Source organism: Nycticebus coucang, chromosome 7 (assembly GCF_027406575.1).
Source record: "Nycticebus coucang isolate mNycCou1 chromosome 7, mNycCou1.pri, whole genome shotgun sequence".
In the NCBI taxonomy this organism is placed as follows: Eukaryota; Metazoa; Chordata; class Mammalia; order Primates; family Lorisidae; genus Nycticebus; species Nycticebus coucang.
In genome coordinates this window covers 6,321,562-6,343,251 of record NC_069786.1, presented here as the reverse complement: position 1 = coordinate 6,343,251, position 21,690 = coordinate 6,321,562, and the positions used below count along the sequence as shown (strand labels likewise).

At 40.6% G+C, this 21,690-nt stretch overlaps 1 protein-coding gene across 1 annotated transcript in view; it reads right to left on the bottom strand.

Annotated features, from left to right (window-relative positions):
• ARHGEF4 (Rho guanine nucleotide exchange factor 4) overlaps nucleotides 1–21,690 on the bottom strand; it is a 219,169-nt gene that overhangs the window by 94,466 nt on the left and 103,013 nt on the right. The window contains exon 4 of the mRNA XM_053597142.1: nucleotides 2,817–2,940. Within this exon, the coding sequence (XP_053453117.1) occupies nucleotides 2,817–2,940 (124 nt within the window). The remainder of the gene's footprint in view (nucleotides 1–2,816; nucleotides 2,941–21,690) is intronic.

Here is a 21,690-nt window from a genome sequence, read left to right as displayed (position 1 = left end):
TATACCTCCGATGGATTCCCTTGTAAAAGCCAGTTATATGGCGGCTGTCTTTTAATGATATTTTTAATGACTCACTGTTCCTGATTACTACAAAGCAATGGCAATCATGACAGTGTGGCAGTAACATGAGAGCAGACAGATTGGTGGAATACAACTAGAATCCAGAAATAAACCAACAGATCTGTGGTCAACTTACTTTTGACAAGAGTGACAAGCCTGTTCAAAGGGAAAAAGAATAGTCCTTACCACAGATGGTGCTGGAACAACTGGATAGCCACACGCAGAGGAAGGAAGTTGGACCCTTACCGACCACCCCATAGAAAAGATAACTCAAAATGCATGAAAGACTTAAATGTAAGAGCTAGAGCTATGGATACTTAAGAGAAACACAGGAGCATATCTTCATGAATCTGGATTGGGCTAAGGATTCTTAGAACACCAAAAGCACAAAAGAAAAAAGAAAAAACAGGTAAACTGGACCTCGTTAAAACCAAACCAAAACAAAACAAACTTCTGTGCTTCAAAGGACAACATCAAGAAAGTGAAAAGACAAACCCATAGCAGTGGAGGAAATATTTGGAAATCATATATCTGATAAGGGACTTTTATCCAGAATATAAAGAACACTTACAACTCAGTAAAAAAAGACAACCTAATATAAAAATGAGTAATGGGTTTGGGTAGACATTTCTCCAAAGAAGACACAAATGGCCAATAAGCACATGAGGAAAAGCTTGATATCATCAGTCATCAGGGAAATGCACATCAAAACCATACTGAGATTCAACTACATGCCCCCCCGTTTGGCTGGAGAAAGTTCTCTCCAAAAGTCAGAGAACAATTGTTGTTGAGGATGCAGAGAGAGTGGAGGGATGACCCTCCTGGTGGGGCTGCTTCAAAGAACAGCCTGGCACTTGGTCAAATAATTCAACACTTGTAAGTATATACCCAAGAGAAACGGAGACGGATTCTGAAATGTGCACAGAAATGGTATTTATAGCAGCATTATTCACAGTAGCCAAAGGAGGGAACCAATCCACTGCAGATGAATGAGTAAGCAAATCATGGTATAGCCATACAATGACTGTTGCTTGGCCATGAAGAGGAATGAAATACCAGTACATGTGACTATGTGGATGAACTTGGAAACATTATGCCAAGTGAAAGGAGCCAGGCACCAGACCTTATATGATTTCATTCACAAGCAAATCGAAAATAGAGGGAGGGTAGTAGCTAAAGGATACAGACTCTATTATGAAAGGCTGAAAATGTTCTAAAATCATAGTGATCACTGCACATATCTGTGAGTGTGCTAAGAATACCTGAATTGTATGTGAACTGTATCCCAAAAAGCTGTTAAAAAAGTAGGGAAAGTCCTTTACTAGCACTAAAAACTGAGGACGGGTATCAGCCATGAGATACAACAAAGATATAACTGGCATAAAGAAACAGATGACCTACAGCTTGTGAAGTAACCATACAACCAGAAGGCAAGTAGAAAAATTCCTGGTAAAACCCTGCAGAACATTCCAGAGTCACAGGCATGAACTCAGGAGGTGCCAGGGACTCAGCAAGGTTGCATCTGGCCCTGCTGGCTCCACTGAGAGAGGAGGGGATGTGGTTGGGTTTATCCTGGGCACCCACCAGGTGGGCAGAGAATGGCATGCTTCCACATCAGGGTAATTCTTGGACGTGTATAGGAAAGAATAAAAGTCCATTTCACAGTGCAACCTGAGTAGGTCCATTTGCTAACGAAACACCATTACATCAGCAGCTATTATGGGCAGCAAACTTTTCCAGGGCAATCAAGTGCACACGGAGTCAGTTCAGGGCTCAAGACTCAGGGTCTGTATGGACTGACTCCTTAGCATGACGCATGCTAAACTCTAGTGTGGGGCTGACCACTGTGTGTCATTGTCTTCTGCCTTCCCTTGCTGGCTTTGTACGTGTCTACAGCTCCAATGGAACCAAACTACTGACAGCGTTGAGCACCAGCCCACTCCTTCTCCCTAAGCCTGGACAAGTGTGTGTTTGACAGCTGTGGCTGTTTTGTTTTTTCAACTCTATGTAAGGCTTAGCTCTTGTGTGCCTTTCTTAAACACCAGATTCACCCTTTCCCTTCGTCCATTTGAGTGCTTTTAGATGGTAAGGTCACCACCTAACACAGTCCGCACCTGTGTTCAAGACCTGAACTTGATATCTGTCCTTCCCTCAGAGCTTCTCCTGTGTCTCCTGGGTCAGGTGTGAGGAAGGCAGTCGTTGTGCAGAGGCCCATCCTGGCTCTCACATGGGACTCAATTCTGGCACAAAAAACTCACCTTTCATGGAAGAATGTGGGATGCTGTTGTTATAGTTTTGGGAAAGGAACGCAGCGGCTGCTATAAAACTCAAGCAAGAGGCTACTGCTCCTTAGAAGGGAAAATACCCAAGTTCCATTGCTAGATTACAGACAACCCACCACATGATGATTTCTTCTGGAAGTTATGTCCTATTACAAAGCCAAGGGATAGTCAGTAGTTCTGGTCACAATTAAATAATGGATGATCACATTAATGTGCACAGCTATGATTTAATAATAAAATAAAATAAAATAATGGAGCCAGGCTTGGGAATTCAATAATGCCATCTGCCTCAGGGTAAGAATTCCCTTCTCTAGGTACTAGGAACTCCTTCCTAACTGGGCGTGTAAGACAGCTGTTAATCTCTTTGTCCTTCAATCTACTTTTGTCAGATAAGAGGACACAGTTGCCAGCGACACTTCTTGTCCTCCTCACCAGAGCACCCAGACTATGTAACAGAAAAGGCATGTGACTCACCAGTGTTGAGGGTGTGCTCTGCCCAGCCCGAGTTCAGTCCTGTAGGGGCACTTCGGGAGAGCGGACAGTTTCTTCTACAGAGGTTCAAAGACTCTGGAGAGATGATGACCATCTTCCTCCAGCACTGGGAGAGGAAGAAAAAGGCAGAGGGTAAATGAAGAGAAGAAATGACAGGCTATCATCACTACCCCTAATTTTTCTAATTGCCCAGGACCTTTCCTATGAAGGGAGCACAGAGCCATCACGTGCACAGCTCCAGGGGTGCCATTCACACCAAAACCCACGAGAAAAGAAAAACCTTCTCTTAAAGTCTATAGTGTGCAGCCATGTGGCTGTGTGGACAGGCTGTCATTCCACAATGTGAAGAGAGGACCATTGAGAGGGTCTCAGACTCCTGCCTCTCCCTTGGCTGGTCAACTTTGAAACCCGGTATCTTTCCCAAAGGCTGAAGCATATTCTTTGGGGGTACTTAATTAAAATGCAACTCACAAAGTCCCTGACATCTCATGATTATGACACAGATACTACCTTCAGGGTGTAAGGATCAGTATTGGATGTGGTCTTGGGAGGGTCAGGGATGTGAGCATTTTCATTATCATTCCATTGTCCAAACTTTGTTTTTTCTACCAAATCTGTTTCTTCTACCTTATATAGTTGTTGTATTAACTTAAAAATGATGGCGTGTATTGATATAAATGTTTGCTCCCTTTCCTTTTGCTTTTATATTCCTCACACTAGTAGGCAAACAGTGCTTAGATAATCCCTTTAGTGATTTCTGAAAACATCAATATACAAAGCAAGGGTTGGGATGGAGTAGCATACTTCTCCCATCTCTTTCATTTGAATGCAACTAAAAACCTGGACAGAATGCATAGATCAGCTGTCCAAGGACTCTGAAGGTAAATGGTAGCAGGTGGACTGGAGAAGGAAACCAGATGGGAAGCTGCACTAATCCTGTGGTGAGTTCCTTGTTTTGTTGTTTCTGCAGTATCCCCTTGGCCTGAACTCAGTTGTAGCTTGAAATGGGGAATAGACACAAAGGACTCTAGAAGAAACTCTCTGATCTGAAGAGAGGGACATGAGGGAACAGGGGAAATCCAGTGTATTTGGATGCTGTTTCTCTCCCATCCACCCTCAGGGAGTCCCACTATAGCAGTGGCTGAGGTGGCCAGACAGGCACCTACAACTCAGAGGGACAGAAGCCTTCCCTGACCAGAAGAACCATGGTCCCAAAAGTGTGGGGAGAATCTGTTTCTCTTTTCTTTGTCCTCCTGCCACTTGGCTCCAGAGGCAGACACAGATGCAAGAAGTGTGTGGCACTGAGAAAACAAAATCCCAATTTTCTATCACGAAGACTAGGTGGTTCCTAGAAACCAGAAAGTATCTGGAAGAATGTTCAAGAAAATGACCCCATAATGTTGTGTATGAGCTTCTCCTGGGCTTACTCCCAAACTACATACCCAAATCTGACCCTAAATAGCACACTCCAGTCTTGGAGAGCTGAAGTGTGAGGCAGAACCTTTTATAGGTCCCAGACTGGCACTGGCATGATCTATATTATCCAAATGGCACTGCAAATACCTTGAAACCCGAACTGACATAAGAAACATCCCTGAAGGCTGGTAAGGACTTGTAGCCTGAACTTAATTGGGTCAACTCCTTGAAAAACTTAATAATAGGAACTAAACAAGGTCCAGAGTTTCATAACATAATATTCAAAGTGCCCAGGATATAATACAAAATTATTTGACATACAAAGAACTGTGAAAATCTCAATAACTTGTAAAGGAAAAGACAGTCAACAGATGACAAGACCAAGATGACATAGTTGCTGGAATTATTAGACAAAGACCTTAAAGCCTCTCATATATAACCATGCTCTAAGAAGTAAAGAACTTCTGAACATACCTGAAATGAATAACAAATAGGAAAATAATGCAAAAAAGAATAAAATGGAAATGATAGAACTGAAAAATGTAATAACTGAAAAACATCCATTGGCAGAATTCAATTATAAAATAATCTGAGTCAGTAAACTTTTAAATAACTCAGCAGAGATTATCTAACTGAAAATAGGGAGAGAAAAAACCCAACAGAGCCTCAGAGACCTGTAGGACAACAGAGATTTAACAGTCTGTCATCAGAGTTCCAGAAGGAGAAGAGTATATGAAGTATATCAAGAAATAATACACACATACATATATATAATGCCATATTATGAGTATATCAAGAATATGTCAAGTATATCAAGAAATAATTGTTGAGAACATCCCAATTATGATGAAAGACATTCACTTAGAGACCAAAGAGCTCAAACAGAAACTTCAAACAGAAAAACGCAAGGAAATCAATGCCCGGAGATATCATAAACAAACTGCTGAAAACTAGACACAAACTGTGGAAAACTAGAAAAATCTTAAAAGTAGGCAGAAACAAACGACAAAGCATATGTACAGGAAATTAATTTTAAATGACTGCAGATTTTTCATGGAGGCCAGAAAGGAGTGGAACAATATTTGTAAAGTGCTGAATCACTGTCCACCCCAAATCCTATATCCATCAAAAAAATACTTCAGGCATGAAGGTGAAATACATTCTCACATGGAAAGAAACTAAGAGCAAGCGTAGGCAGCAGACCTGCTCTAAAGAAATGTTCAAGGAAGATCTTGATGCAAAAGGGAAATGATACTACCGGGAAACTTCATACTTCAGGAATGAAGGAAGAGCGAAAGATATGGCATATAACTGCGTATGTACAACAGACTGTGTTTCTCCTCTTAAGTATTAAAAGATATGTTTGACAGTTAAAAGCAAAACTTATAATGTTGTCTGATGAGGTTTTCAATACGTGAAGTTAAAATATACAGGACAACTACAATATGAAAAACGTGGTTAAAGGAACCTGTGCGCTGGAAATTTTGTACATTCCACTCAAAGTGTTAAAATACTAATTCTAAATAGAATATGAGAATTTTAACTGAAAAGCTACAGATTTTATATTAATCCCTAGATGGACTACTAAAACAAAAAAACCTACATGAAGAAATGTAGTTTAAAACTCAATAGATAAGTTAAAATGGAAAACTAAAATATATCCAAATAATCTAGAAGAAGACAGTAAAAGGAAAGAAGGCAGTGGAAATCAGAGAATAGAGAACAGTGGATAACATGATAGACCTAGACCAAACACATCTGTAGTTACACAAATTTAAATACGCAAAGCACATAATCAAAAGAAAGGTTGTCAAGATGATTACAGGGAAAAGCAACACCTAATAATATGCTATCCACAAGAAACTACTTTCAAATTAATGAAAAGGGTAAGTAGAAAGTAAATTTATGAAAAAATTTATGCCACATAAATCCTAATTAAAAAATTTACCTTTCAAGAGGAACTAGTACCTATATTATGCAACCTTTTCCAAAGCAGAGAAAAAGAAGGAATACTTCCAAACACATTCTATGAAGCAAATATCACCCTGATACCCAAACCAGGAAAGGATCCAACAAAGAAAATGATAGACCAATATCATTAATGTATATCGATGCAAAAATATTCAATAAGATCTTAGCAAACAGAATTCAACAACACATCAAAAAAATTATACACCATGATCAAGTTGGTTTTATTCCAGGGTTAACATATGCAAATTGGTTCAACATATGCAAATCTATCAATATAATACATTACATCAATAAAATAAAAAACAAAGACCATATGATTCTCTCAATTGATGCAGAAAAAGCCTTTGATAATATCCAGCATCCTTTCATGATCAGAACACTTAAGAAAATAGGCATAGAAGGGACATTTCTTAAACTGATAGAGGCCATCTACAGCAAACCCACAGTCAATATCATATTGAATGGTGTAAAATTGAAAACATTTCCACTCAGATCAGGAACGAGGCAAGGATGCCCAGTGTCTCCACTGCTATTCAACATAGTAAGTCTTAGCCATCATAATCAGGCAAAAGAAGGCGATCAAGGGTATCCAAATAGGGTCAGAGGAGATCAAACTCTCACTCTTCACTGATGATATGATCCTATATCTGGAAAATCTCAGGGACTCAATTTCAAAACTCTTAGAAGTGATGAAGGAATACAGCTGCTTCTCAGGATACAAAATCAATACTTACAAGTCAGTAGCTTTTATATATGCTAACAATAGTCAAGCTGAAAAAACAATCAAGGACTCTATTCCTTTTACAATAGTGCCAAAGAAGATGAAATATCTGGGAATTTACCTAACAAAGGACATGAACATCTCTATAAAGAGAACTATGAAACTCTGAGAAAAGAAATAGTTGAAGATGTTAACAAATGGAAAAACATACCATGCTCATGGCTGGGAAGAATCAACATTGTTAAAATGTTCATACTACCCAAAGCAATCTACAGATTTAATGCAATCCCTATTAAAGCACCATTGTCATATTTTAAAGAACTTCAAAAAAATAGTACTTAGTTTTACATGGAATCAGAAAAAACCTCGACTAGCAAATATATTACTCAGAAATAAGAACAAGTCAGGAGGTATTATGTTACCAAACTTCAGGCTATACTATAAATCTATAGTGACCAAAACAGCATGGTACTAGCACAAAAACATCGTGGTAGATATATGGAACAGAATAGAGAACAGAGATGAACCCAGCTACTTATTGTCATTTGACCTTCAACAAGCCTATCACAAATACTCAGTGGGGGATAGACTCCCTTTTTAACAAATGGTGTGGGGTGTACTGGCTGGAGACCTATAGAAGACTGAAACTGGACCCCCACCTTTCACCAATAACAAAAATTGATTCTCACTGGATAAAGGATTTAAAATTAAGACATGAAACTATAAAAATTCTAGAAGAGAGTACAGGGAAAACACTTGAAGAAATTGACCTGGGAGAATATTTTATGAGGAGGACCCCTCTGGGGAATTGAAGCAACACCAAAAATACATTACTGGGATCTGATCAAACTAAAAAGCTTTTGCACAGCCAAGAGCACAGGAAGTAAAGCAAATAGACAATCTTCAGAATGGGAGAAGATTTTTGCAGGTTATGCTTCCGACAAAGGTGTGATAACTAGAATCTTCAGAGAACTCAAAATAATCAATAAGAAAAGAACAAATAACCCCATTTCTATGTGGGCAAGAGACTTGAACAGAAACTTCTCTGATAAAGACAGGTGCATGGACTATAAACACACGAAAAAATGCTCATCATCCTTAATCATCAGAGAAATGCAAATCAAAACCACTTTGAGATATCATTTAACTCCAGTAAGACTAGGCCACATCACAAAATCCCAAAAACCACAGATGTTGGCGTGGATGCAGTGAGAAGGGAACGCTTCTACACTGCTGGTGGGAATGCAAGCTAATACGACCTTTTTGGAAAGAAGTTTGGAGAACACTCGAGGAACTAAAAGTAGACCTACCATTCAATCCTGCAATTCCTCTCCTAGGTATATACCAAGATGATCAAAAATCATTTTACAACAAAGACATTTGCACCAGAATCTTTATTGCAGACCAACTCATAATAGCCAAGACATGCAAATAGCAAGTACCCATTGACCCATGAATGGATTAACAAATTGTGGTATAGGTACACCATGGAATACTATGCAGCCATAAAAAAGATAGGGACTTCACATCTTTTATGTTTACCTGGATGGAGCTGGAACATATTCTTCTTAGTAAAGTATCTCAAGAATGGAAAAAAGTATCCAATGTACTCAATACTACTATGAAATCAATATATAATCACCTACACACTCATATGAATGGCAAAACCTAACTAACTCCAGAAAGTAGAAGGCAAGAGGAGAGAGAGGGGAGGGCAGGGGGATATGGGAGGCAGGAGGGTATTTGGGGGGACCTCACCTATGTGCATGATGCAATGGTACATTTCAAAACTATTAAGAAATGAGTATAATTGTGATGGATGTGTTACTTAGTTCAATGTAAGCATTTCACATTGTGTATTGAAGCAGTACCCTGAATCCCATAAATGCATCAATGTACAAAGTTATGATTTAACAAAAAAAAACTCGAGTGGCTGTATTAATATCAGACAAAGCTGACTTCAGATTAAGGAAAATTACCAGGGACATAGAAGGATGTGACATCCTGAGAGAAAAAATTCACCTAGAAGACATACAATCCCAAATGTCCATGCATCTAGCCACAGACCTTCAAAATCTATGAAGCAAAGATAGAATTTAGAGGAGAAATGGAAAATTCACATTGACGATTGGGGACTTCAACACTTTTATCTCAGTGAATCAGTAAAGCAAACAGAAACACAGCAGGGGAATAGACAAGTGAACAACACCATCCACCAAGTGGAACTAACAGGCATTTGGACAACAGTCCGTTCAGCAATAGCAGAATACATGTCATTTTCAAGCGCACATGGAGCATTCACCAAGAGAGACTATGTCCTTGGTGATAAAAGTAGTAAGATAATAACAACAATAAACAGGTTGATAAGTATTGAAATCAAAAATAAATTATTCTTCTCTGGTGGGTCATAATGGAATTAAACTAGAAATCAGTATTAGAAAGGTAATGCTCTTAATTTTAAAAAAGGAAATCTTAACCCATTTAGAAAGTTAGCAAGATACTTCAAAAGAAAAAGTAGGGCAGTCCAGGGACCATTTGAGAACAGTGATCTGGCCTCTGACTCGCTGGTGTTCTGACTCCTTCAGGCTGTACTGCATCATTTTTTCCTTCTCTTCATATCCCTTTGGTAATTGTACCTGCAATTTATCTTTTTGTATTTACTAGGGGAAACTATGAAACCATTATTTCACTCAACTATTATATAATGATTTCTTGTTATCGCAAATCTTCTCTTAGGCCTCCAAAAATTTGTGACCATACCAGTAACTCATTTGTGATGCTAATGAAATGATTTTTTTTTTTGAGACAGAGTCTCAAACTGTTGCCCTGGGTAGAGTGCTGTGGCGTCACAGCAAAGTCAAACCCTTGGGCTCAAGTGATTCTCTTGCCTCAGCCTCCCAAGTAGCTGGGACTACAGGCACCCACCAGAACGCCTGGCTTTTTTTGTTGTTGTTGTTGCAGTTGTTGTTTTAGCTGGCCAGGACTGGGTTTGAACCCTCCAGCCTCAATGTATGTGTCCGGCGCCCTACCCACTGAGCTATGGGCACCATCTGATGCCAATGAAATATTAAAGTTTGGATCTTCATGAGAAAATTATGAAGTCATAATTATGAAAATTATGAAGAGAATCTCAGACTTGGGAATTCTTTAGAAATCTACTTTAATTCTGGCTAAAAGGAAACTGACTTCTGTACATGTACTTGTGCAAACCACATTACATGTACTTTTAAAAAAATAGCCATGTAAACTTGTGACTACAGTTAGCTAGCCCCTGAGCAGCACGGGTTTGAACTGCACAGGTCAACTTATACATGGATTTTCTTCTCCCTCTGCCACTCCTGAGGTGTCAAGTCCAAGTCCTCCTCTTCCTCAACCTACTCAATGTGAAGACGATGAGGATGAAGCCTTCACAATGATCCACGTCCACTTAGTGAATAGGAAATATATTTTCTCTTCCTTATGATTCTCTTAATATTTTCTTTTCTCTGTTTTACTTTATTGTAAGAATATAATATAAAATATGTGTTAATCACATGGATGGAGTTGGAACATATTCTTCTTAGCAAAGTATCTCAAAATGGAAGAAAAAGTATCCAATGTACTCAGCCCTACTATGAAACTAATTTATAGCTTTTCATATGAAAGCTGTAACTCAATTATAACCTAAGAATATGGGGAAAGGGGAAAGTGAGGGGAGGGGAGTGGGGCGGATGGGCGGAGGGAGGGTAAATGGAGGGACCACACCTACGGTGCATCTTAGAAGGGTACACGTGAAACTTACTAAATGTAGAATATAAATGTCTTAACACAGTAAGTAAGAAAATGCCAGGAAGGCTATGTTAACCAGTGTGATGAAAATGTGTCAAATGGTATCTAAAACCAGTGTATGGTGCCCCATAATTACATTAATGTACACAGCTATTATTTAATAAAAAAAAATGTGTTAATCAACTTTATGCTATTGGGAAGGCTTCCAGTCAACAGTAGGCAATTACTAGTCAAGTTTCTGGGGAGTCATAAATAACACATGAATTTCTGACTGCACAGGGCATGAGCACCCCTAACCCCTGCCTCATTTATACATCCTTTGTGGAAAACTTACCAAGCCATCTCTCATGTGGGTTACTTAAACATTCTCCTAAACCTTTCCTCCTGGTGTCACATCAAATTTATCATATCACTCTTGTTAAAAATTATCGAAGGCTGCCCACTGCTATAGAATGAAGTCAAGATTTATTGGCATGGAGCCTAGAGGACTTCAGGTATTGTCCGTTAACCACCATAACAACCTAGGCCGTCTGTCCTGCCACTATGCCCCTACTCATTACTTCCCCAGTACACCATGAATTTCCATACTACCATGACCTTGGAGTTGTTGTTCCCTTTACTTGAAATACCTTTCCCTGTTGAAACTCCATCCATTCTTAGGAAAGTATCTTCTTTTATGCCAAATCTTTCCTCATACTCACTTTGTACAGAATTATCCATTCCTTCTCTCTGTAACAATCCTTGTATGGCTATCCAACTGCCGTACAGTTCTATACATATTAAATAACAATACACTTATTTGTTTGTTTGTTTGTTTTGAGACAGAGTCTCATTCTGTTGCCCTTGGAACTTGGGTAGAGTGCCATGGGGTCCTAGCTCACAGCAACCTCAAACTCTTGGGCTCAAGCGATACTCTTGCCTCAGCCTCCCAAGCAGCTGGGACTACAGACACCTGGCCTGACACCCGGCTAGTTTCTCTATTTTAGTAGAGACAGGATCTCACTCTTTCTCAGGCTGGTCTCAAAGTCCTGAGCTCAAGCAAGCTACCTACTTTGGCCTTACAGAATGCTAGGATTACAGGTGTGAGCCACTACACCAGGCCATAATACACATTTTATTATTTTGTTTTTGTGTGGTCACCCTAGCTAGACCAAAGCTCCTTGGAGGAAAAAAAAGAACTCCTGTCTTTATTTTTCTCCCTACCCTGTGGCTCTGAATCATGCTCATTGTTCACTTTCCACATGTGAGTTTTCAGTGGAAGCTGTTCATAATGTCTTGTTTAACCTCCACAACAGCTCAATAAGGCAGAAAGATATGAGAATCTCTAAACAGGCGAGGAAACTGAGCCTCTGAAAGGTTACATAATCTAATTTATCCCAGATTTCTTATTTTCTCACTCACACTTTTTGACAGAGTTGATTTTACTCCTGTTTCTGTCGTTCACTGCTCCACTTTCTCACACAGCACTGCTGCCTTCTGCCCACACTTCTGCACCCTCTGACAAAACAGAGTAATTACATCCATGTTGTGAACTTGGAGGTCACTTCTAGTGCTCACTGCTGCACCTGACTTTGCAGACTATCTCATTGTTTGCCTTATTCTTCTGCCTCCTCTCCTGGTTCTAAATGAATCTCAGGATTCACTTTGGTCTTCTTCTGGGTTTTACCTCCTCCTCTTCATCTTCCCATGGTTCTTTAATTTCTTTAGCCCTGAACTTCCCCCTAATTTTTAGACTCACAATTCCAATACTATTTACAAGTTATGTCCATTTGGATGAAACTCTGACTCAACAAGTACAAAAGGGGATTAATGATTCTACCCCTAGCCCCATATCTCAGGTTCAATGGACTGAATATTTGTTCTCCCCTAAAAATCCTATGTTGAAATCTAATCACAATGTGATGGTGTATGGAGGTGGGGCCCTTGGGAAGTAACTAGGTCAGACGGGGAGAGCCCTTGTGAATAGGATTAGAGACCTTATAGGAAGAGGCCAGAGAGCTTGTTGGTGCTCTTTCTGCTATGGGAAGACACAGTGAGAACTTGGCAGTCTGTAACCAGGAAGAGGGCTATCCCAGAACCCAACCCTACTGGCACCGTGATCTTGGACTTCCAGCCTCCAGTACAGAGAGAAATAAATTTCTGTTGGGTTTTTTGGTCCTCATTTTTTAAATTTCAAACTATTTTTGTTATATGGTTAAACGTTGTATAAGGCTTAAGTCAGGGCTTTTAATGTGGCCATCACCCAATGGGTAAGTTTTTACCATTCACCCTTTCCCACCCACTCTCCTTCTTGATTTCCAATGTCCTTTGCATCTCTTTGTGCCTGTGTATGTGCTATTTGTTTTTCATTCCTGAGATATTTCAATTAGGATAATGGTTTCCAGTTCTATCCAACTTGTTGCAAAAGATATTTCATCCCTTTTGATAGCTGAGTAGTCCTCATTTTTTATTGTTTAGAAGCCACCTAGTTTATAGTATTCTGTTATAGTGGCCCAGCTGAGACGTCAGGGTCCCCTAGCTTTCCTGTCTCAGTGAATAGCCTCCTAGTTGAAATCCAGCCTGAATTCAAGAGAAACATTAGACTTTTCAGAATGTTCTATCACCTCTTACATCCAATAATCAACAAATCCAATAGATGTTATCTCTAAAACATCTCCCCATCCTTCACCTAGAGAGGCTGTGTGTAGTATCATGTGCTGGTTAAAACATGGGGTTTGGAGCCACACTTCCCAGGTTTGAATCCTACCACTGCTACCTACTTGTTATGTGACCTTGGACAATTTATTTGTCTTCTTTATGCCTTGATCTTCTCACTAAAAAAACCTATGTCTCTTGGTTTCCATAAGGATTAAATGCATAAATTCATCTGAATCACTTAAAGCCTGTCAAATAGAAAGTGCTCAATAAATATTTGATCAATTTTTATTATATCACCTGTGCTGTCTACCATTGCCTTCATTCAAGTCCATATATCTTATCAGGTTTTCCATCAAATTCACCCTCTACTCTGCCACCTAGAGTAAAATATATAACTGACCACATCAATGGACCATATGGCTGCTCTACTAAAAAGCCTTCAGTAGCTCCCCTCATAGGAGTAGACACCTCTGACCTCTTTAGCATGGAGTCTAGCACACTATCCTCTCTCTTCCATTCCCGGCCCCCCATGCTGCCTCATGCTTTATACTCTAATTAAGCCAAACTTCTTCATTTTTTTTTTTAAATCATAGCTGTGTGCATTAATGCGATCACGGGGCATCATACACTGGTTTTATTGACTGTCTGACACATTTTCATCACACTGGTTAATATAGCCTTCCTGGTATTGTCTTACTTATTGTGTTAAGACATTTATATTCTACATTTACTAAGTTTCACATGTACCCTTGTAAGATGCACCACAGGTGTAATCCCACCAATTACCCTCCCTCCGCCCATCCTCCCCACTCCCTCCCCTCCTCTGCCTTCCCCATATTCTTAGGTTATAACTGGGTTATAGCTTTCATATGAAAGCCATAAATTAGTTTCATAATAGGGCTGAGTACATTGGATACTTTTTCTTTCATTATTGAGATACTTTACGAAGAAGAATATGTTCCAGCTCCATCCATGTAAACATGAAAGAGGTAAAGTCTCCATCTTTATTTAAGGCTGAATAATATTCCATGGTGTACATATACCACAATTTATTAATTCATTCATAGATTGATGGGCACTTGGGCTTCTTCCATGACTTAGCAATTATGAATTGGGCTGCAATAAACATTCTGGTACAAATATCTTTGTTATAATGTGATTTTTGGTGTTCTGGGTATATACCTAGCAGAGGAATTATAGGATTGAATGGCAGATCTATTTTTAGATCTCTAAGTGTTCTCCAAACATCTTTCCAAAAGGAATGTATTAATTTGCATTCCCACCAGCAGTGTAGAAGTGTTCCCTTTTCTCCACATCCACACCAACATCTCTGGTTTTAGGATTTTGTGATATGGGCTATTCTTACTGGAGTTAGATGATATCTCAAAATGGTTTTCATTTATGTTTCTCTGATGATTAAAGATGATGAGCATTTTTTTCATATGTCTGTAGGCCATGCGCCTGTCTTCTTCAGAGAAGTTTCTCTTCAAGTCCCTTGCCCAGCCTGTGATGGGATCACTTGTTCTTTTCTTGCTTATACATTTGAGTTCTCTGTGGATTCTGGTTATTAAAACTTTGTCGGAGACATAACCTGCAAATATATTCTCCCATTCTGAGGGCTGTTTGCTTGCGTTACTTACAATGTTCTTGGCTGTGCAGAAGCTTTTTAGTTTGATGAGGTCCAACTAGTGTATTTTTAAAGCTGCTTCGATTGCCCAGGGGGGGTCCTCCTCATAAAATACTCGCCCAGACCGATTTCTTCAAGGGTTTTCCCTGCACTCTCTTCTAGTATTTTTACAGTTTCATGTCTTTTTTTTTTTTTTTTTTTTTTTGTAGAGACAGAGTCTCACTGTACCGCCCTCAGGTAGAGTGCCATGACGTCACACGGCTCACAGCGACCTCTAACTCTTGGGCTTACGCGATTCTCTTGCCTCAGGCTCCCAAGCAGCTGGGACTATAGGTGCCCGCCACACCACCTCGCTATTTTTTGTTGTTGTTGTTGTTGCAGTTTGGCCAGGGCTGGGTTTGAATCCGCCACCCTCTGCATATGGGGCCGGCGCCCTACTCACTGAGCCACAGGAGCCGCCCTACAGTTTCATGTCTTAAGTTTCAATCTTTAATTCAGTGAGCATCTATCTTAGTTAATGGTGAAAGGTGTTGGTCCAGTTTCAGTCTTCTACAGGTTGCCAGCCAGTTCACCCAGCACCAATTGTTAAATAGGGAATCTTTTCCCCACTGAATGTTTTTAACTGGCTTGTCAAAGATCAAATAACGGTAAGTAGCTGGGTTAATCTCTTGGTTCCCTATTCTGTTTCATACATCTACCTCTGTTTTTGTGCCAATACCATGCTGTTTTGATCACTATCAATTTAGAGTATAGTCTGAGGTCTGGTAGCATGATTCCTCCCGCTTTGCTTTTATTTCTGAGTAATGTCTTGGATATTCGAGGTTTTTTTCTGATTCCATATAAAATGAAGTATTATATTTTCAAGATCTTTAAAGTATGACAGTGGAGCTTTAATAGGGATTGCATTAAAATTGTATATTACTTTGGGTAGTATGGACATTTTAACAATGTTGATTCTTCCCAGCCATGAGCATGGTATGTTTTTCCATTTGTTAACATTTTCAGCTATTTCTATTCTTAGAGTTTTGTAGTTCTCTTTATAGAGATCTTTCACGTCCATTGTTAGATAAAGTCCCAAATATTTCATCTTCTTTGGCACTACTGTGAATGGAACAGAGTCCTTAATTCTTTTCTCAGCTTGACTATTGTTGGTATATATAAAGGCTACCAATTTATAAATGTTGATTTTGTAACCTGAGATGCTTCTGTATTCCTTGATCACTTTTAAGAGTTTTGTAGTAGAATCCCTGGTGTTTTCCAGATATACAATCATATCATCTGCGAAGAGCGAAAGTTTGATCTCTTCTGACCCTATATGGATACCCTTGATTGCCTTTCTTCCCTAATTGCAATGGCTAAAACTTCCAATACAATGTGAAAGAGCAGTGGAGACAATGGGCAGCTTTGTCTGGTTTCTGATCTGAGTGGAAATGATTTCAATTTAACTCCATTCAATACGATATTGGCTGTGGGTTTGCTGTAGATGGCCTCTATCAGTTTAAGAAATGTCTCTTCTATTCTAATTTTCTTAAGTGTTCTGATCATGAAGGGATGCTGGATATATCAAAAGCTTTTTCTGCATCAATTGAGAGAATCATATGGTTTCTGTTTTTTAATTTGTTTATGTGCTGAATTATACTTACAGATTTATGTGCATTAAACCAGCCTTGAGGCCCTGGGATAAAACCGACTTGGTCATGATGTATAATTTGTTTGATGTGTTCCTGGATTCTGTTTGTTAGGATCTTGTTGAATATTTTTGCATCTATATTCATTAATGATATTGGTCCATAATTTTCTTTTCTTGTTGGGTCTTTTCCTGGTTTGGGGATCAGGGTGATGTTTGCTTCATAGAACGTGTTGGTTAGTCTTCCTTCTTTTTCTACATTTTGAAACAGGTTGAGTAATATAGGTACTGGTTCCACTTTAACGGTTTGGTAGAATTCTGACATGAAGCCATCTGGTCCCGGGCTTTTCTTTTTAGGGAGATTTTGTAAAGTTCATGCTATTTCAGAACTTGATATTGGCCTGTTCAACATTTCCACTTGATTCTGGCTAAGTCTTGGAAGGTGATGTGCTTCCAAGTATTGGTCAATTTCCTTCAGATTTTCATATTTCTGAGAATAAAGTTTCTTGTAATATTCATTAAGGATTTTTTGAATTTCTGAGGAGTCTGTTATTTCATCTTTGTCATTCCTTATTGATGAAATTAGAGATTTTACTCTTTTTTTCCTGGTTAGGTTAGCCAAAGGTTTATCTATTTTATTGACCTTTTCAAAAAACCAACTTTTTGATTTATTGATCTGTTGTATAATTCTTTTGTTTTCAATTTCATTTAATTCTGCTCTAATTTTGGTTATTTCTTTTCTTCTACTGGGTTTGGGGTTGGAATGTTCTTCCTTTTCCAGTTGCTTGAGATGTCCCATTAAGTTGTTAACGTCCTCTGTTTCTGTTCTTTTGAGGAAGGCTTGCAGAGCTATAAATTTCCCTCTTAGGACTGCCTTTGCAGTATCCCAGAGGTTCGGATAATTCATGTCTTCATTATCGTTTAGTTCTAAAAACTTGGCAATTAAATTCTTCATCTCATCTCTGACTCAGCTATCATTCAGCATAAGGTTATTTAACTTCCATGTTTTTGTATGAGCATGTAGGTTCCTGTTGTTACTGAGTTCAACTTTTATTCCATGGTGGTCTGGAAAGATGCAAGGAATAAGTTCTATTCCTTTAAATTTACTGAGGTTAGACTTGTGACATGAGATGTGATCAGTTTGGAGTATGTTCTGTGGGCTGATGAGAAGTATGTGTATTCAGTTTCATTGGGATGAAATGTTCTGTAGATGTCTCTAAATCCAAATGTTGGATGGTTAGGTTTAAATCTAAAATTTCTTTGCTCAGCTTCTTATTGGAGGATCTATCCAACACTGCCAAAGAAGTGTTGAAATCTCTGACTATTATGGAGCTGGGGGAAACTAAGTTGCTGTCTGTTAGAGTTTCCCTTATAAATTGAGGCACATTCTGGTTGGGTGCATAAATATTGATAAATATTTTGTCTTTAAATTCATTAAATTCTTGAGACAACTTTTGAATTTCTCCTAGAATTTCTAATTCTGACTTTTGAATTGCTCTTCTAATTTCTAATTCCAAATTTTCCTCCAGTCTATTAATCTTGTTTGCAATCCAAATTCTGAATTTGATTTCTGACATCTCAGCCAGCTGTTTATGAATGGGATCTTCAGTTACATCTGCCATATCTTTCCTTGGGGGGGTGGGCGGCGTTGATCTATTCTGGTTATTCGTGCTACCAGAGTTTTTCCGCTGATTCCACCCCATGGTTATTTTACACCGTTTGACTGTTCCCCTGGAGCTTTGTTGAGGACCCATACAATGCTACGGCCTGAGAGACTGCGGACCTACTTGGTGTGGTGGGGCTAAGTGGTTCTGTCTTGTTTTCAGCTGGTCTCTGTTCAACATAGTGAAACATTTACTCTGGGTTGAAGTTTCAGCTGTGGAGAAATACCAGCAATTAAGTCACCCCGCCTCCTGCAGGCAACAATTGGAAAACGAAAATCAAACCTTCCTACAACCACACATCCAGGGTACCACTTGAATAGTCCTTGTGCAATTGGCTCCGTTCAAAAGGTCCAAATCAATTGTCTCAGTCAGCATCTGTCTCAGGTGGGAGAGTTTAAAAGGTCTCTGGCAACTGGATCACAGGGGTCTAGTGACAACTCAAATATGACTTGCTCCAGTGCTCCGTGAAGTCAGGAGGACCCACCCGGCAAATAGATTAGTCTTGGAAGGTTGATGCCTTCTTCCCCACCTTGCACCTCTGTCACACCTAGTCATTGATAGTCCTGCAGGGCTGTGACCCAGTTGCCTCCAGTAAGCAGATACTCCAGGGGTTTACACCTGCCTGAATCACAAGGAAATTTATGTCTGCTCAGCCAGGCTGCTGCTGTATGCCTTGGTCTAGCAGGGGGAGGTAGGCCTGACAACCTCGGGCACTTGATGGAGGCTTGGGGGTGTTCACTCAGTTCCAGCCCTGCCCCTGATTGATGTTACTGACAGAACAGAACTACTTTATGGGAATTTGTTTCTGTCCCTGCTAAATTCCCCTGCAGAAGAGAAGCTGTTTTGAGTTCCCAGAACCTGCGCCTCATGCCCTGTGTTTGCTCCTGAAGGTTTGTATTTCGTTACCTGTCAGTTCTAGCCTCCTGCCTTCCCTTGTCTATAGGCTGACAATCCCCTGAGGGCCAGGTCCGTCTTAGGCTCAATAAAGCGGTCCTCTGGGTAGGCCCCGCCCTGGGAGTTTCCTGGCTCTGTGTGTTCATTTTCTAGTCCCCGAGCTCCACTCAGGCTGGTACCGCCTCAGGCAAACCCTTTACTCACGGGGTCTGCGTTTCAGTCCCAGATCTGTTCTGCAGTGGTTGCCACCTGAGAAGATGGCTAGCCTCCTCTGGTTGCCCAGGGAGATAGGGGGTGTTGTTTCGGAATATCCAAGGTGAGCCCTACTGTTGCCAAAAATGGCTGCTGGTCTGTGCCTCAGGGCACCACCGGTCCAGTGTGGTTCCCTCTCAGCCGACCGTGCTCTCCTCACTCCAGTGCCACAGAATCAGCACCAACCAGCTCCAGCCTAGGCCCTGTCCACACCCCTCAAGAAATCACCCAAGAATCTGGACTCCTGGGGGACAGGCCTCCAGACCTCAGAGTGAGAGTGGAGGGCATGCTGGGAGCTCAGAATTGCAGGTAGAGAATATATACAGTTTTATATAGTTTTATGCCTGGCAGGAAAATGCTGTGGGGATGTAGGTCCAGTATTTAGAGGGCCTCTCCCATGGAGTGTAGTGAACCTTTGAACTCTGCTCATTTGTTTGTGGGACACTCCAAGCCGTTCTCATGGGGCAGGGGACTCCTGTCCTCTTGGTGATGGATTTTGTACCTTTTGTTTGTATCCTTGGAGTCACAGCTCGCCTCAGCAGGGTTGATGTGTGTTCTTCAACCTTCTCTCTTGGTGCAGCTTTAATCCACCAGGTTACTTGGTAAATTTCTGTCCTTTAACTCTCCTTCTGGACAGGAGCCTCTGTGGAAAGCTGGCTTCGGTCAACCATCTTGTCTCTGCCTTAAGCCAAACATCTTGAAGGCAACATGGTGTCTTTGTGCCTCTGGAAAAATGGTGTTCTCTGTGCCCTGACTGCTTCCTCACATTCCTAACTCTCTTGCTTGCTTAAGATCATCCTTCAGGACTCAGCACAGGGCTCACCTGAATTGCCAGGCCACTGCAGCCCCCCTCCTGTGCTGGGGGGCCCCAGAGCCCTTGCACTTCTCCATGGTATCACCCAAACAGTGCTGAGCACAACTGTGCTCAATGAGTGATGTTTTTATTAAATGTATGTTTACTTAGTAAAAATGAAATAACTTGATCTAGATATTTTCACCTTCTGAGCCACAGTCCTTTCAATACAGTGCCTTGATAAACACCCATACAACATATTGTCAGCATGGAAAGAGTCAAGTTCAAACCCTCAGTGATTCTGTAAATTCATCCTGGTGGTGGTAGGGAATGGGACTACAAAATCACAGAGAAAAAAGCTTTCAATACAAAGGTAATAAATGAGTCAAAACTTCTTTTATTATTATAAATGATTACATTATAAATTATAATTGTCATTCAATTATAATTATTATAAATTTTCATTATCCACATATTCCCACACTTCCCTGCATATCATCTTCCTGAAGTACTGGTCTTCTAGTTGATCAGCTCTCACTATTTGTGCTAGCTATGCTCCATGAAGTCTCTACAAACACTAGATTAGCAGATACTGAGCTAGTGCTCCCAGGGGAAATACAGAATTAGGTTCCTGGGAGCTTCTGTTCACAACATCTTTGTCAACTGCAAAGGTACTGGCATTATCTAGGTTCATCTGTCAACATGCTTGTAAAACAAGCCAGCCTCAGTAGCTTTGAAAACCTGATTTTCCACATATCTCTTTTTCTGCATAACACTTAGGAGGTATTTTTTAAAACTCTTCTCATGCCGGGAGGCGACGCAAGATGGCAGCCGAGTAACAGCTTCCTTGCATCTGGGCACCGTGAGTCTGCGGAGGCAGGACTCCAGGCATCTCTGGCTGGTGGGATCTGCCTATCATCACCCCTGTGAGGATACAGGGAGTCAGCGAGAGACTTCTGGACCCCAAGAGGAGGACTAGAACAGTGGAAAAACGGCAAGTAGTCGCGTGTGTTCAATCTGTCTAAACCCGCCTGCAACTGTCAGTTCAGTAGCAGCGAGACAGCAAACCGGAAATGCCTTACCTGTGATCTGTTTTGGTGTCTTTGGACTTGGCACTCAGTTGAACTGCCTTGGGGAAAGCCTGAGCGGGAGTGCGGAGAACTTTGGCCATTGTCTAGGGCCCCAGTCTGAGCCGCTGAGCCAGACGGAGCAAATAGTGTTTGGCTGTGGGTCACAGGGAGCCATTTTGAGTGATCTGCCCCGGCAAGCTCCTTCCTCAGGGTCACAGAGCTAGAATCAGGTGGGAGCTGGTAACCCAGCGACCAACTAGCCTAAGGGTGGAGTCTGAGCCGCCTTGCAGCCCTAACCCTCAGGGGCAGAGTGAGACCGGTTTTGGCACACTGGGTAAGTGGATAGCCACTTCAGCAGTGATTCCAGCGACAAGCACTTTCCTGGGAAGGCTTCTGCTCAGCAAGTTTACAAGTTC